Consider the following 16,252-nt stretch of genomic DNA (forward strand, 5'->3'; position numbering starts at 1 on the left):
TACCAAATTTTGGCGCTGTCGAACACTATGACGTCATTTGTTTACGAACAGGGAGAGGTCTATTGTTGGGCATAAAGGAAAACGATCTAAGCGTGTTGCATCCCTCCGCAGGCAACTCAACGTCTAACTCAACTTCTCACGCGCGCTGCACCTGCGTAATGCTATTTTGTGTCCTAAGTAACTTGGACGTAACTTGTTCTTCTGCTTAAGTAACACAGTAACTGAGAGTTACATTTCATGCTAAGGAACTTCGTTATTAACTTAGTTACATTTTGCACACGGTAACTTAACTTGTAACGAGTTCTTTTTGACGGCTAACTTCTCACTCTATGGCTTTAAGTAAGGAGAAGTGTGCGGATATTTTCTCGAAAGTCGACACTGCTGTCGTATTCAGATGTCACCAGACGGCTTTCGCTTTTTTTTTTTTTTCAATAGGAGTAGCAATCAGGGAATATGGAAGTAAGTTTCATTTGTTCCCGAGTTTTCGCGCACCGCATTTCGTGATCCTAAAGTATTAGATCATTTGATCTCGATGCAGCACTATGCTTTGAAGCTCCGGACCAATAAACTGAAAGGATAATCAGAAGTGACGCAATTCGAAAAGCTGGTTCATGTGAGAAGCACATTGCTATGTCCTCTTTCTCTTTTCCGTGATTACTCTTCCTGCTCTTGCACATCGATGTAGGTCCCTGTGCGCACTACGCTCGCTGCTTTGAAAATGCATTGAGATCCCCTGATGAAATGAAATAAAACGACGATAAAACCAGAGAAACGTAACAGAAAGCAGACAACCCGACACGTTCTCAAACACAGCAACCCATTTAATGAACAGACATACACTCCCAATAACCTCCGGATGGGTGGAAAGGGGGTAACAGAGGGAACACTAACGCAATTGCCTCGTGACTTAATCTCTTTGTACTCAGCTAAGAGTCGTCCAAACGGGTCACGCACCTTTTTCAATACACTTGTCTCCTGGAAAAGCGGGAAACAATTGTGACATTCTTTCAAGTGTTCAACAAGTTCTGAATTTCCTGAAAGGCTGTCTGCATTCCTTTTATGCTCTAAGAGCCTAATTCAGAAACTGTTCAGAAACAGAAAATTCAGAAACAGGAAATTCAGAACTTGTTGAACACTTGAAAGAATGTCACAATTGTTTCCCGCTTTTCCAGGAGACAAGTGTATTGAAAAAGGTGCGTGACCCGTTTGGACGACTCTTAGCTGAGTACAAGGAGATTAATACCCTAGTCAGACAGCATTTCAAATGCCAATTGCGAGAAATTGCCTTCGACCTCTCAAATGACCTTTCTTCGGGGGCGCCTGCCAGACAGGCGGGAAAGGAGTGCTCCTCAAATGACTCCCCTCACCGGCTCCCTTTTTCGGTTTCGGTTTCCCTGTCTGCTGTGGAAATTTGAAGTTGGTCTTTGCGCCACAAATCAAGATGCAGAAGCCATATGCACTTCTCTAAATAGGATCTAAATACGTTTACACAGTTTCACTCCATTATCCGCATTTTATAGGTTTTCCTACATTCAGCTGCGAAGGTAGCGAGGGTACAATGGCATAACACTGTTGTCGAGATTGCTCCTTTCTGCTCCTCAAATGTCGTTGGGGGCCTCCTTTCGCGTTGATGGTCATTTCTTAGAAAGGTCCTTTGAGCTGCCGTCTGACACGGGTGTCAGAGGTCATTTTTTGCCAATGAAAATTCCCCGAAGTCCTTCGAGCATGCCGTCTGACTGGGGTATAAGTCACGAGGCAATTGCGTTAGTGTTCCCTCTGTTTCCCCCTTTCCACCCATCCGGAGGTTATTGGGAGTGTAGGTCTGTTCATTAAATGGGTTGCTGTGTTTGAGAACGTGTCGTGTTGTCTGCTTTCTGTTCCGTGTCTCTGGTTTTATCGTCGTTTTACAATGTACCAGCTCGCCTGCACCCTTGCTCTTCTACCAGAAATGAAATAAAATCGCTGAAATGAAATTCCCCCTCCAAAATATGATTTCTTTGCGTGCCGCTCTCGCTCCAAAAGTATTTCCCAAATGTGCATATTTGTATACACACAGACCTAGGCAGAGATGATGATGATGATGATGATGGGTTTGTTGACCGCCATCACGGTCTTCCGAGAAGGAAAATCGGAAAATCGCAACTTTTTATTTTTATTATTATTATTTTTTTTCGTGGTCGTACTTTAACGAACCTATAACACTCACTTTAACAGCATCAGAGTGCCTTTGTTTCACAATACTCTCTGGTGTGCCTTATAAGTGCATATGAAATGTCGTAGACACCGTGTGAAACCAAGAAGCATAGATATGGGAGTTCAATGTCATCCATGTTATTTGACGGAGTACTTACATCCTTTTACGACGAATACGAATAACTTTTGGATTGAATGAAACAAAATAAAACCTCTTCTTTCGCATTCTTTACCTCTTTGTTCCTTTTTTCTTTCTGCTTCTTCTTGCTCAACTCATGCACCTTCTTCAGCTTTGTTTTCCTATAACGCCCACATCAATAATTCTCAAAATAGTGCGCAACGAAGAGAAATCTTCACTATGATTGAATTATAGGGCGACTGCTCTCTGAAAGAGAAATATCTTTCGCGCTTGTATCCTTTTAGCGCCCACGTGGAAAGTAAGAGCAATGTTTTTACCGTACAAAATTGAACACTTCGCTACTTGAACGCACTACAAAGACCGCGTCGCAAGAATGAGAGAAAACACACTGCCGCATTTCCCTGCCGTTATCGGGGCGCGCTTGTATGCCGATAGAGAAGTATCCTACACCAGCGTTTTTCTTACGGCGCTGCAGGTCATTGTTTCGAACTTGGAAATTGTTCAAAGTGTCCTTCAAGACCACCGTTGTGTGTCAGGAGAAGTGCCCTAAAAAATTTGATACACACCATCTTCTCGGGTTATTTTTATAACCGCAGTTGTTAACGGGAAGGTGCCAGGGGTCGCCGTGTGCGTGTGTCAAAGCCGTCCTCGTCTATTCGCTCCAGAGAGGAAGAAAACAGAGTGACAGATGCGCGCGCGGGTGTGGAAAGGGCAAGCAGTGTTCATGAAAGCGACATCTGGTTGCGGGGCAGGGACATGAAAATGAAGCACACATTAGGTAGTTCTAACACATCGGAAGCATCCCACGGAAACGAAATAAAAACGAAAGGTTACAAGCCGGTGACGACTCGTGTAACGGGAAATTCAGCGTCAGCTGCGCGTCTGGTGAAATGAGGCCGGATGAGAGTGCGTAGACAAATTTATTTAAGCGTGATGAGTATTGATTTGTGGTCCCTGAAATTGTTGGCGAGGTGAGCGGTGTCCTGAATGAGAGAGCTGTGCTGGAACATCAAGTCTATGCATGAGCCATGTCTAGTTGTGGGGTGGCGGATGTCGGTGCGCAAAGTAAGCTCCTGTTGTTCGTACATATCACTTAGGAAAGTAGTGTTCTTGGTCAGTGAAACGTCCACGTTTAACCCAGGACGAGAACATTGTGCGTCCCGTAAGGCGCGAGTGCATACACTGCATAACATTTCCCACGCCGTCGGCAAACTTTGCCGACGTACTTTAGTTTCTGTCTCACTTTCCATTGATAGCAGTTGCTAACTGGCGGGATTCTCTGCCTCACTCCCAGCGCTGAGCGCACATGCGATATGAGTTTTGTGCGGACATGTGAAAGCCAACGACGCCGTCGGGAACTCAGGAAAGGACTCAGGACTCCACTATACAGCTGACACAGTAAAAGCTTTCAAATCCAAGACCAGCAACGTGATATCAGCCACTGCAAAGAAATCGGGTGCTTGGCGTACCCTGTTTACGGGACTGTTATCGTAAAGGCGTTCCTATCTGCTAAATCTCTTGCAATCCTTCTAATCCTTCTAAAGCTTCTTACTGAACAGGCGACGCGATCATTAATAGCGTCCTCGATAAACTGCACCAGTGCGCCCCGGTGCGACCTGGTGCGGCTTGCCATCCTCGATAAACTGCACTGGTGCGCACTGAACGTCCTCGATTAAAGGAGTGCACCCGTTCAGTGCAGCACTGAGTTGCCCCGAACTCTCACCGAGAAAATCGGCCGAGCGCCAGAGTGCAATCCCAAGAAGCATCGCGGTTGCCGGAAGCACGGAGGAAGGCGGAAGCGGCAAGTAGCCAGGTGTAGCCGGGCAAGTAGCAGCAGACAGTCATCGTCAGCATGGCATTCGATCGGTGCCGCTCCCCAGGTGCCTCTCGCTACGGTCGCGCAGCCTACGAGCCACAACGAGCACAGATCTCTAGGTAGCGCATGCTAGTATCCATCAGATCCACCAGTGCAGTGCAGTTTCATGTTCGATAATGCCTCCGCCCAGGGCACCGCCAGTGTAGAGCGCCACGCACCACTGTGGTTTCGGGGCAATTCCGGAGCAAGTTTATCGAGGACGCTATCAACAAACGGCAGTGTGCAGCGTGGCGCCATCACAGGTGCGCAGGCCAACACGACATTAAGTGATCATGTCTTTCATAACATTGAAGGAAAGATGGTATGTGGAATAGCTGGCCAGTACATGAATGAAGGGAATCCCGAGACAAGGAAAAGACGCAGGGACTGAAACTGGAACTGAACCGGAAACCGAAAACCGTTTGTAACCGAATTTTCTTTCGGGAACCTGAACTGTAACGTAACCGGAAACGATCACCATCCATTAACCGTAGCCGTAACCCTTCTTGTAAAAAATCGTCCGGGTTACTGGTTTTCACATACAGGTTCAGTAGCGAATAAAAATTAAAATGCATGTAAGCATACATACTATACGCACGCCAGCATTATATGTACGCGTCGCTAGAACATGCCTCTATCAATCAGAACGTGAGCCTTTGAAATTTGAATGGCGTCCTGGATATCGCGTAATCAGGTTTCGGTTTAATAAGCTTCTGCCGTTGCTCTCGCACAAGTCTTCAAAGTCTAATACAGTAGTCTAATACCGTGGTCGAGCGCTGCCCACCAGATGCAAGGCCTTCGTCTTCGTGCGGAGTACTTGCGCTCCACCGGTCCCTCATCCGTTCCCAAGGCGCAATAGGGCAGTGTACCGCCCAGCTCATCATCGCCCAATGTATGTGTGTGTGTGCAAATCGAGCTCTGAACATTCATCATCATTCACCACCTTCTCCCCGTCAAGCAATGGGATAGGGTGCCGCCACAACAGCGAAACATACCACTACATCATCATCACTTATTTTTTGTGTAAATCTGAATTTATTTTTGGTTTCTCGTATTTTCCATGACGGACAACAACGCGGCGTTTCACAGTTTTACTAAGCAAACAAACAAACAAAAGACAAACATAAAACCTACCAAGACCACTAAGTCCAAAAACCTCGCTTCGGAGGGCGCCAGTGGCATTTCCTTCGAAATACGGAACAGATACTATATTATCTCTCTCTTGAGTGAAACTGATCTTAAGCGCGCACACGTCACGCTCGCCGGAAGTTGACCGCCGAATCCCCTAGCCGACTTCCGCTTTGCTGTGTGTGTGGCTGTTTTCGTAATGCGTTGATTATTTTTGCGTGATAACTTCAATAATGCAGTGGCTTTCGAACCTTGGTTTGTGCGGCATAGTTCCTCGATGCGGCATTCGATCAGGAGCGAATCTGTTGTCGAAAATACGCTAATTCCATTTCCCACATGACCCATGAAGAAAAGCGGCGTGGGCGCAAGCCGTGAAAAGAGAGCGTTTGGAAACGACAGATAGTAGCCAGATTGCGCGCAGACATTTTCTCGCAGGTCATGTTTGTTCTTAAACCAGTTGTTAGGCACATGTAGTGTTTTACTTCAAACTATTCCTCGTGCGAATTGTGATTCTTTTAGGGGAGCCGTCCGACGACACAGCAAATCCGGACTATGTGCCGTCTGTATTTCATTTCGAGAAACCAGTTGGAACAAAAAAAAAAAAAAAGGCGCTAGAACGCTTCAGCTGTGTCCCCCCACCCGGAGGCTAAAAGTAGACGCCAGCCCTGGGTCTAGTAGAAACTCTTCAAAGTGTTTCGAAAACATAAATATTTGTATGCATTGGAAGTGACATTTGTTGACATAGATAAGTTAAAATCTGACTGGAAAATAAGTACTGGAGGCGCAAGTTCTAAACTTCTCTGAAGAGTTAAGGAAGACGAAAAATTTAATTAAGGGTCACGAAGCCATTTGCAAAGTATTGAGAGCTTGAAGCGCGAACTGCCACTAGAGAGGCACAGAAAACTGACTAGCACGTCACTACACCGGCCTATCATCAAAGGAGATGTTCAACCTTGTTCTCAAGTTTCTCTTGTCTTTCTCTACCCCAAACCTCCTCACCACACTTGAACCACAGGAACGTCTGGTCATGGTCCTCGTGCGGTTGCGACTGGGTCTGCTAACAGAAGACTTAGCATGCCGCTTCAGCATTATTCCATCAAGTGGAAGCACAATTTTTCACACATGCCTAGATCTCCTGATCGGATAATGTGGGGAAGTTTATTCTGTGGCTATCCCGTAGAGCAGTAAAGTTCAGCTTGCCAGCTGCTTTTAAGTATTCTATGTTCAAGAACGTGAGGTGTATTATTGACTGCTCAGACGTCTTCATCCAGAAGGCAAGCTTTCTTACCGCAAGAAGCAAGATATACTCAAACTACAATTATCACAATACACTAAGGCTTCTTGCAGGCGTGTCACCTGCGGATGCTATTACATTCATATCAGAGGCATGGGGTGGACGTGTCTGTGAGAAGGAACTGACGGCTAAGTCGGGGCTTCGCGACAAGATAGAGGAAGGCGATGCCATCTTAGCTGATCGTGGGTTTTTGTGCTACAACTTCTTGCTGCAAAGGGAGCTACAGTCATAATTCCATCCTTAACAAAAGGCAAAGACCAACTTCCAGGAAGCTTTCAAGTGTGCGTATTCATGTAAAAAGGTCTATAAGGGGACTGAAAACCTTCAGAAATGATCATTCCGATCGCTTACATAAAAAAAAGAAAGAGAAAAACATTGAGACACGTACTCGAGTACAATCGACAAGGCTAGTGGTGTGTGCAGCATTGTCAAAGTTGCGAACTCCACTGATAGCAGAAGTCCAGAATATACGTTAGCATGTGGCGCTTTTCCTTGTGCTTTCTGAACATCAGCAATGATGCATGATCGGAGATGGATACTGAGGCAACTGAGGATGACTGAGGCAAGTCGTTCCAGTCCGAGATTGTTTGGGAGGAAACGAGTACATGAAGTAGGAGTTGTTACAAGTAATAGGCTGTATTTTACAGGAACGGTTTAATCTAGATGAGATATAACTGGCTGAACGTATGAACGAAGGGCGTATCGATGATCGGTAATATAGTTTATGGAAGAGACACAGGCGAGAAAGTTTCCTACGTTGCTGGAGTGCAAGCAGACCAAGGGATGATTTAATTAAGGAGATACTGGATGGATAAGAGGAATTATAAAGAATAAATCTGGTAGCACGATTCTGAACAGATTCAAGGAGATCGACATGATTAGTGTGGTGTGGGTCCCAGATGTTGGAAGCATGCTCAAGTTTGGGCCGGACCAAAGTCTGATATGCAAGACATATATGACAGAGGCCAGTGCTAGCCTTAGAGTCCGACGAAGACAGCCCAGGACACGATTTTCATCACTGGCAATGCCATGAATGCGGTCAGACCAAGAAAGGTTAGTGGAAAGGGTAAGACCCAAGTATTTATAGGACGTAGCAAAAGGGACAGGGGAGGGACCAATGTGATACTGATGGGTCATAGTCGACCTGGACCGAGAAAATGGGAGGTAACAACATTTGGAAGCGTTTAGTGGTTGCAGCCAGACAGAACACCAGGCACCACGTTATCTCCAAGATAGAATGGCTCAGGAAATAAGAACTAACCAAAACTTCGGACAATCGCAAATATAATTGCACTGGTCCGTCCAGTTGGTGGCTGAATGCGTCTCATGGTGTATCTCGTCGCCGTGCCGCAATATTTACGAGATTCCTAGGAACTTACGAATGTCCCTTGTTGGTCGTACGACAGTGTCAATTGCGTCCACAATGAGGTTCAGTAAGATGACACAGTGGATACTTAATTGAGGTGTATATCTCTGTGGTCCTGAAGAGAAAGGGATATGGGTTGATATCTCTGAAAATTTAAAAGTATTGATGTCCACGCGTGACTAGTCCCAAGAAATACATATAGAACAAGGTATTCGCCTTTCGGGGCTAGCTAATCAATTTCTGACTTTCATTGCCATTTGGCAGGGTCGCTCTAACCACGCAGGATGTTGATCCTCCTTATCTTAAAAAGAGAGTCGTACTTGCACCCAAACAAACAAACGAATAAATAAGGAGATCAATTTTAGGCACTAGGTGCATCGCAACGACAATTAGTTCTTTTCAGATCAAAAGCGCAGTGAGCTTCAGTGTCAAGAAAGTAAAAGGAGGAGGGGTCGCAATCGAGGCGACCAGAAGCTACACTTCGTCCCTCTTCACAGAGTACTGGCTTGCCCCTGGATTTAATCGACGACGTGGTGTGTCGATATATGAAACATTCGATGCATGAAATCTGTTGTATCAACCACTATCTCCTTGCGATAGAACTCAAATAATAACTAGAAACCAACACATAAATGCATCAATGATATCCACCTCTCTGGTGCCGCGCAGACCAATAAATTCGAGGTTAGAATATCCCCGTTTCACATTGGTATGCAAAACAAATAACACAAAAAGACATCGACAGACGACACGCACGCAAAGCAGGGCCATGTTTTGACGTACTCATTGCCAGTGTGCACCGTTTGAAGCAGAATTTTTTTGCAGCAAAATAAAGGTCTAACATCGGGCCATGTCCTGGCAAAATCCTGTCCTAGGAGGCTTTTCAAGAAACGGTCGCCCGAAATCTTATTTTTTTTTTTCTCGAAAGGTACTCAAATTCTTGCTTGTCTCAGCAGACACTGGAAGTCATCACCGCGAGAGATATACCAAATGAAAGAGCATTAAAGTCTGAGTATGTACACTGGTGCGCAGTATAGCAACGAGCGACATCTAGAGCCAAAGAAATGACGCGTTGAAGTTGGAACAAGATTGGGGGCGCGCTGGAGCATGTTCGTATTTTATACCACAGAGCGTTCGTGTACGCGCGAAAATTTGCGCTTGGCTTGCTGGCCTCGGTGTATACAAAAGGATCAAAAAAATAAAAAATCGCAAGAATATCTTTTAAAACTCAGGAGACATGCGCGTGATGTGCGTGCAAAAACGGTAAAACTGAAACATTCGAATTCAGAGATGGATTTTCGCGATTGTTTTTTCTTTTTTTGCACCGAAGCTATTTGGTAGAAATCATTCGTTTTCTTGCTTTTATCATCTTATACGATTAGCTTCTGAATATAAAAAAAAATAATAATGAAGATCCAGGAGGTCGATGGGAGCTCGGTCGCGGTTCCACGGCACGGCAGACTATCATGGCCTGGGCACGGAAGTCTATAACTAGCATCTAAGAGCTTCGCAGCGCTTCGTCTTTTGGTAGCTTGTGGAAGAAACACTTGCCTGCTCAGATGAATTGTTCTAACAGCCTCTAGCGTCGCACCGTCGCATTTTCCACAACTTCGCTGCGGCATATCACATATTGCTGCAGTTCATAAAAGGCAAGGTCCTCACAGCGAAGTGCGCTTTCCAAAGGATGTCGAGCCAGACAAACGTCCACGAGCGGCCAGTGCTTCTCAAAAGAGAATGTGTTTCCTGCTCTAGCAATAACAACTGTTTTCCAGTCTATAGGGGACGAAACCAAAGAAGCCAAGCGAAGAAGTCCATGCCAAACCAAGACATTTAGAACCTATACAGCAGTGACGTCAGTGCGCCTATGCGCTGGGTTGGCCGACCGTTTAGACCGAATGTCGCTGAAACAAAAACAATAAATAAATGTTTTTGCTAAGAAGGTACAAACATTTCGGTTAAAATATTTCACACACATATTTGATGTTCCATAATGGATACCTAGCGTGGGTATCGTTCAATTCTATTGCACTAAAAATTCGGCTTAGTTGAGCTTTAAGGACGACGCTTGTGTTGAACGCAGTTGGTACAACGCGCGCACGGAAACGGGGACCGATCGCAGGTAGCTCCGTGAGCTCGGTTTTGCGTTCGTCGTTGTTGCTGCAGCCGCAGGTTATGATGCCGGCAATAAATTATAGAACTCGAGTCGTGGAAAAAGTGAATAAAGCTTTCGGTAAATCAGGGAACGCAATTAATGCCCGTGGAGACATACTGTATATCTACGAATTGATGCTTGGAGAATGAATTATCGCTTTAAAGCCTTACTATAGATTTTGACCCCTCAGTTTTCCTCTAATCAAACTGAATCTGATCACTGAGTCTCGGTTCGGACACCTCACTACATCGGGCATCTCTATCCGTCCTGCCTCGTTGTCTCTAACCGCACGGTTTCGTCCTGGAGAAACTTGCCCTTCAACTTGTCGCTATCCCGTAATATGTACGTTAAATGCGTTACTTGTGCCGTGATTCGCTACTGGCTCCCTCGGGAAGGCCAATCGCATCGTTTATTTGAAATCGCGATAAAGCTTGCTACGTGAGAGTTCGAGATTGGTGTAGCGTGACATCCAGCCACGTTGCAGTTTAGAACGTTAATGCTTTATTCATCCCCACGAGCCCCTACGCCTCGTCAACGTCGTCGTCCTTTTCCTCCTAGTAGCGGAGCTAACACTACAACTTTTTCTTTTTCTTTTTTTTTCAAACCTCAAACAAGTAGTGAAATACAAAATGAAAACAGCCTATACTGGGTAAAATATCTGTTCGGAGGCTTGGATACCCTTCCATATCGAGATGTTGTCAGGGACGGTTGTCCGTAAGCCTGGGCATCTACCCTCGGGCCAGGATCATCTTTGGACCGTTGATCGACCTAACCTTCCAAGTCTTCTCTGGCAGTCCCCACAGGAATCGGTGTTTCGGGAACCTCAATGTCCAGCGTAGAATCTTGTTGTGAGAGCCCCTCTCCTGAAGGGGCGTTAGCCCTGCGTATCAGATGTCTGCGGTTTCGACGTAGCAGACCCTTGTTAGTCTGCACCCAATAGGACCGCGGAGCGCGATCGGTATCCACGACAGTTCCTTGTATTTTCAGCTGTGGTAGCCAGACGGATTCCCCCTTCTGAAGAGGCGGCAAAGTATGAGCGCGATCTCTCCGGTCAAAGTTCGTCTTCTGTTTCTTCTTTTCGTAGGTGCCTCGGTCTTTCCACCCATAGTGCTGAGAATCAGGCTTCAGCTGTTGAGGAAGAAGTGGTACCCTGCTCCTCAAGCGTCGTCCCATCAGAAGCTGTGTTGGGCTTTCCCCAGAAGGTCCGGGTGTATTCCTGTAATTGAGCAACGCGAGATAGGGGTCCTCGGACATTTGAATGAGGCGTTTGACAGTCCTGACAGTTCTTTCCGCTTGTCCATTAGATTGTGGGAAATAGGGACTAGATGTGGTGTGCTTAAATCCATAATATCGTCCAAAGTTCCTGAATTCTTCACTTGCAAACTGAGGACCGTTGTCCGTTACCACTTCTCGGGGAATGCCGTGCCTCGCGAAGATGCTTTTTAAGCGTAAAATGACAGCTCGTGAAGACCAATCATTCGACAGAGGTAGCACTTCTGGGTATCTGGACCGATAGTCCACTGCCAGGACGTATTCGATTCCCCCTACGTGAAATAGATCCACTCCGACCTTTTCCCATGGGAGGGGAGGTGTCTCCGTTGGGATCATGGGTTCTGACGGCTGAAGTCTGTACTCCTCGCAGACGGAACAGGCTCTAACAAGGTCCGCCAGCTCCTTGCTGATACCCGGCCACCAGATAGACTCCTTCGCTTTCTGTCTGCATCTAAAAATTCCTTGCTGTCCCTCGTGTATGCCACCCAGAATTTCTTCTCGCAGAGACATGGGAATTACGATACGCTGGCCGCACAGTAGGACGTCTTCACACACTGAGAGTTTTGCCATTTGTTCGTAATAAGGACGTAGTGCCTGGTTAATTCGCCCTTTGGGGGGCCATCCCGTTTTGCAATACTCTCTTAGTGTGCTGCACACTTCATCTTTTTTCTGAAATTCCCGGATATGGTCTAGCAATTTGTCGGAGTCCGGGATCGCCTCGATTCCTCCACGTACGAATGCCGAAACTTCATCGGCAGTAAGAGATGACATGGTGTCCTTCAGCGGAGAACGCGAAAGAGCGTCGGCTATTGTCATGGACGCACCGGGCACATAGGTGACGTCGTAATCGTATCTCATTAGTCTCAGCCGAAACCTCTGAATTCTTAGTGGTAGCTGATCCAGCTGCTGGAGACCGAGGAGGGAGACAAGTGGTTTGTGATCAGTTTCGAAGGTACAGCGCAGACCACAGATATATTCGTCAAACTTCTCCGCGGCCCAGGTTAAGGCTAAAGCCTCTTTCTCCATTTGGGAATAACGAGTTTCGGCGCTGTTTAGTGATCGCGACGCGTACGCTACTGGCTTACGGTCCCCAGGTTGCTGGACTTGCAGTAGCACGGCTCCAAGCCCGTAGGATGAGGCATCTGCTGACAGTATCGTCGGGAGATTAGGGTTGTACTTGGCCATACAAATTCCAGAAGAGATGGAGGCCTTTAGACGTTGAAAAGCATCCTGTTGGCCGTTTCCCCAATACCAGTCAACGTTCTTCACAAGAAGTTCGCGCAGAGGTGCTGATGATGTTGACATGTTAGGGATGAATCTTCCAACATGGTTGAACATCCCTAGAATACGACGCAAGTCCGAAACGTTTTGAGGAGGTTCTAGAGCTGTCAACGCTTCTACTCTTCTGGGGTCGGGGTAAATTCCGTGCTGGTCAATGAGAACTCCCAAGAACGAAATCTTCTCCACAAAGAATTTGCATTTCTCGAGATTCAGGGTGACGTTATTGTCAGACAGGCGCTGTAAGACTGCATTTAGTCTCCGGTCGTGGTGTTCTCTGTTGTCTCCATAAATAAGGATGTCATCCATTAAGTTCAGGACTCCTGGTAAGTCGTCAAGCACTTGCGCAATTTTCCTTTGAAAGACCTCTGGTGCTGAAGTGATCCCGAAGGGAAGACGTTGGAAACAATAACGTCCGAATGGCGTTATGAAAGTTGTGAACTCTTGACTCTTTTCTGAGAGCATAATCTGATAAAACCCGGAATTAGCATCCAGCTTCGTGAAAAACCTGGCGGGGCCAATGCTGCCCAAGACCTCTTCAACGGTTGGCAAGATCAACCTTTCTCGCTTGACGCATTCGTTGAGCTTCGTCAAATCAACACAGATCCTGATTTTCCCCCATGGCTTCTTCACAAGAACGATTGGTGCACACCAATCTGTCGGAGTGTGTATTTTCCGTATAACACCTTGTTTCTCCATATTGTCGAGCTCTGTCTTAACCGAAGTGCGCATGGCGAAAGGAACGCGACGTCGCGCGGCTATGGCAAACGGCGTACAGTTTTCCTGTAATCGAATGACGTATTCCCCGGGAATTTTGCCTAGACTTCGGAACAGCTCGGGAAACTTGCGAGTAGACCAGTGATCTTCTCCGACTTCCACTTCGTTCAAAAATCGTATGATGTCTAAGTCAAGTAATGCTGGCAACCCCAAGAGGGGCTTTCTTAGACCGTGTACGACATATACCATTTGGGATGTAGTCTTCTTTTTCCACTGGATTACTGCTCTGAACTTCCCAAGAACGTCGAGCGTAGTTCCACTTGGTCCTTTCAGTGTTTCTGGCGGTTCAAGAAGGTCTGGCAACCCTGGGAATCCAGACCCGACAACAGTGACGTCAGCGCCAGAATCAATCTTTGCTAGCAGAGGAACATCATTGACTCTGACTTCTACTTCTCTGGTTACGGGAGCTGGAGTCTGCATTGCTACCGTACCGAGGAAGAAATCATTCTCGGGCAGTGTAACCTCGGATACAAAATTCCTGCGATAGTCTCTGGGCCCCGGTTTTTCCTACTGTGGGAGGCTAGTATGGCACATTTTTGCAAAATGACCGACTCTGCCGCATTTCAAACATTCTTTGTTGCGTGCGGGACAGGGCCTTTGTGGGTGTCGATATCCGCAGTGGGCGCATGAATGGCGTGAGCCAACGCCGCGGCGATCTCTCTTCTCCTGACGGCTAACAAGATCTGTTGCGAATTCTTCAGTAAGGGCTGGCTTTGAACATCTGCAGTCACAACCCACGGTGTCGGCAACCAGGTCTTTTTTTCCCCAACTCGCTTTGCTGCTTCACAACCGCTTCTTTTAGGCGGGCCTTCGTTAGAGCCGATTGAAGGGTTAAAGAAGAATCCATTTGAAGCGACTGTGACAGCTTAGTATCTATTAGGCCAACAACGAACGTGTCTCGTATCATCCGTTCTTTCGTTAGGCCAAAGTCACATTTTTCTGCCAACTTGTGCAGCTCTACGAGGTACGCGTCCACGGTTTCGCCAAGATTTTGCTGCCGTCGGCTGAAGTTCGCAGTCTCGTAAACAGTGTTTCGTGAATGAGTAAAATGTGCATTGAACTTTTCAAGCACAATCCCGTAATTTTTTTTCTCTTCCTCCGATAGGTTGAAGGTTCGTAAGATTTCACGCGCTTTTCTTCCCATGCAGTAAAGCAATGTCCTGACCTTAACTTCTCCTGGTTTATCTTGAGTTCCGGACGCATAGAGGTAATCTTCAAACTCGTCCCTCCAGGCAGGCCAGTCCGTGACGTCGATGAAGTTGAACTGGGCTGGTTGCCGAAGTCCGGCGATCGATGAGATAGACGATGATGACATAAAGCTTGATTCCAGGGACATTGTCTTCAAACGTATCCCACCGCTGCCACCATGTAGCGTGACATCCAGCCACGTTGCAGTTTAGAACGTTAAGAGGGGATACGAGTGAGGCGGCATCTCCGATTCACGATTTTTTCGCTCGTAGATGGCGCCACACGAACATACGGGTCTCAGCCTGGAGGAAGCTGTAACCGTTACCCTTAGTACAAATAACTCACTCCTCCGCAGAATTGTGTAGTACCAAAAACACGTGTGACCTCCTTGACTATTGAGATGCAGGGATCTCACGTCATGTTTGAGTTGCCAAGGTCAACTCAGCTACAAAAAGAAAGAAGGAGGTCCCGACGAAAGCCAATTCTTCCCTTTTGTCCCTTTGTGGACTGCATCTGGTGACTTCTTGATGTTATGCTGCTCTTAGCTTGTCTGACTTTCTGGAGGCAGCGCGGAGTCCAAATGTTATATTTCGTTGGCCCTCGCTTATTTATATTCACCTGCTGATTTTTCTTTGGCGCCGAGTTCTCACACTAGAACATTTTGCGGACGCATTTTGTATTTAACTGACTATTCTGATTTAGTGTATTTACCTTGCGTCTGTGTGCAAGTGAATCTAAATTTATTTGTCGCTACAAACATTAACCGAATAAGTCCTCCGAAACCTAGACAAGATAAGCCGTGCAGCAGACCTTTGCATTTTGTCTTCTTTATTATCTTTTTTATTTCTCGGACAGCGTGGATGTGCAGAGATCCAAGACTGCAGATGCATACTCTAAATAAGGGGAACTAATGTTTTGATTGTCGATGGGTAGAAATCCAGCGAACCGTTAGAGATGTAGGAAGGGAGTTGCCTCAGGTCAGGTTGCATCAGGCTTCTGTCCTGAGGCAACTCCCTTCCTAATGTTTTGATTGATTGATTTGTACGAGAAAAAAATGGAGATGTTAGTCCCGAGCCACTCGGAACTAGTGCTTTATATACTGTTAATTTAATATGTTTTGTTGTACCATGGCGAAATTTACTTCTTATAGTTTCCACAGACGAGCGGCTTTCGCACACATATGGATATCCCATTTCAGAACTTTCCCTTTAAATTTGCCGCCAGCAATGAGAAGGGTGCCCAGAAGAAGCACAGACTGTCGGCTGCTCCCAACGTCAGGCCATATTCTTCAATATGTGTAATTCGTCGGATTGTACCCACTTTTCTGTTCAGCTGTGTTATTCGTAAATGACAAAGGTCTTAAAATAACCAGTGGCCTCCCCTCTTCGGCTGAACAAAGCAAACAAATAAATAAAAATGCAGAGGACACTGATTGCCTGCACCGTATGCTCGAATCAAAACTTACGGAAAAACAGGTGCGTACGACGCACTCCACGGAGCTTTGAACTCCTTTCAAAACAAACGCCTTTCCAACAAACGGCGTCGATCAAACGGCATTCGACCAAACGATTTTCGATGAAATGGGCGGACACCCAGTTTTAGTTTATTTA

The 16,252-nt window shown here is 46.4% G+C and overlaps 1 protein-coding gene across 1 annotated transcript; it reads right to left on the minus strand.

The window, feature by feature from the left end:
• Positions 1–10,895: 10,895 nt before the first annotated feature.
• Positions 10,896–13,874, minus strand: LOC135389704 (uncharacterized protein K02A2.6-like). Its single transcript, XM_064619737.1, has one exon. The coding sequence runs from the start codon at positions 13,872–13,874 to the stop codon at positions 10,896–10,898; it is 2,979 nt and encodes a 992-aa protein (XP_064475807.1).
• Positions 13,875–16,252: the final 2,378 nt, after the last annotated feature.

This window comes from Ornithodoros turicata, chromosome 3, assembly GCF_037126465.1.
Source record: "Ornithodoros turicata isolate Travis chromosome 3, ASM3712646v1, whole genome shotgun sequence".
In the NCBI taxonomy this organism is placed as follows: domain Eukaryota; kingdom Metazoa; phylum Arthropoda; class Arachnida; order Ixodida; family Argasidae; genus Ornithodoros; species Ornithodoros turicata.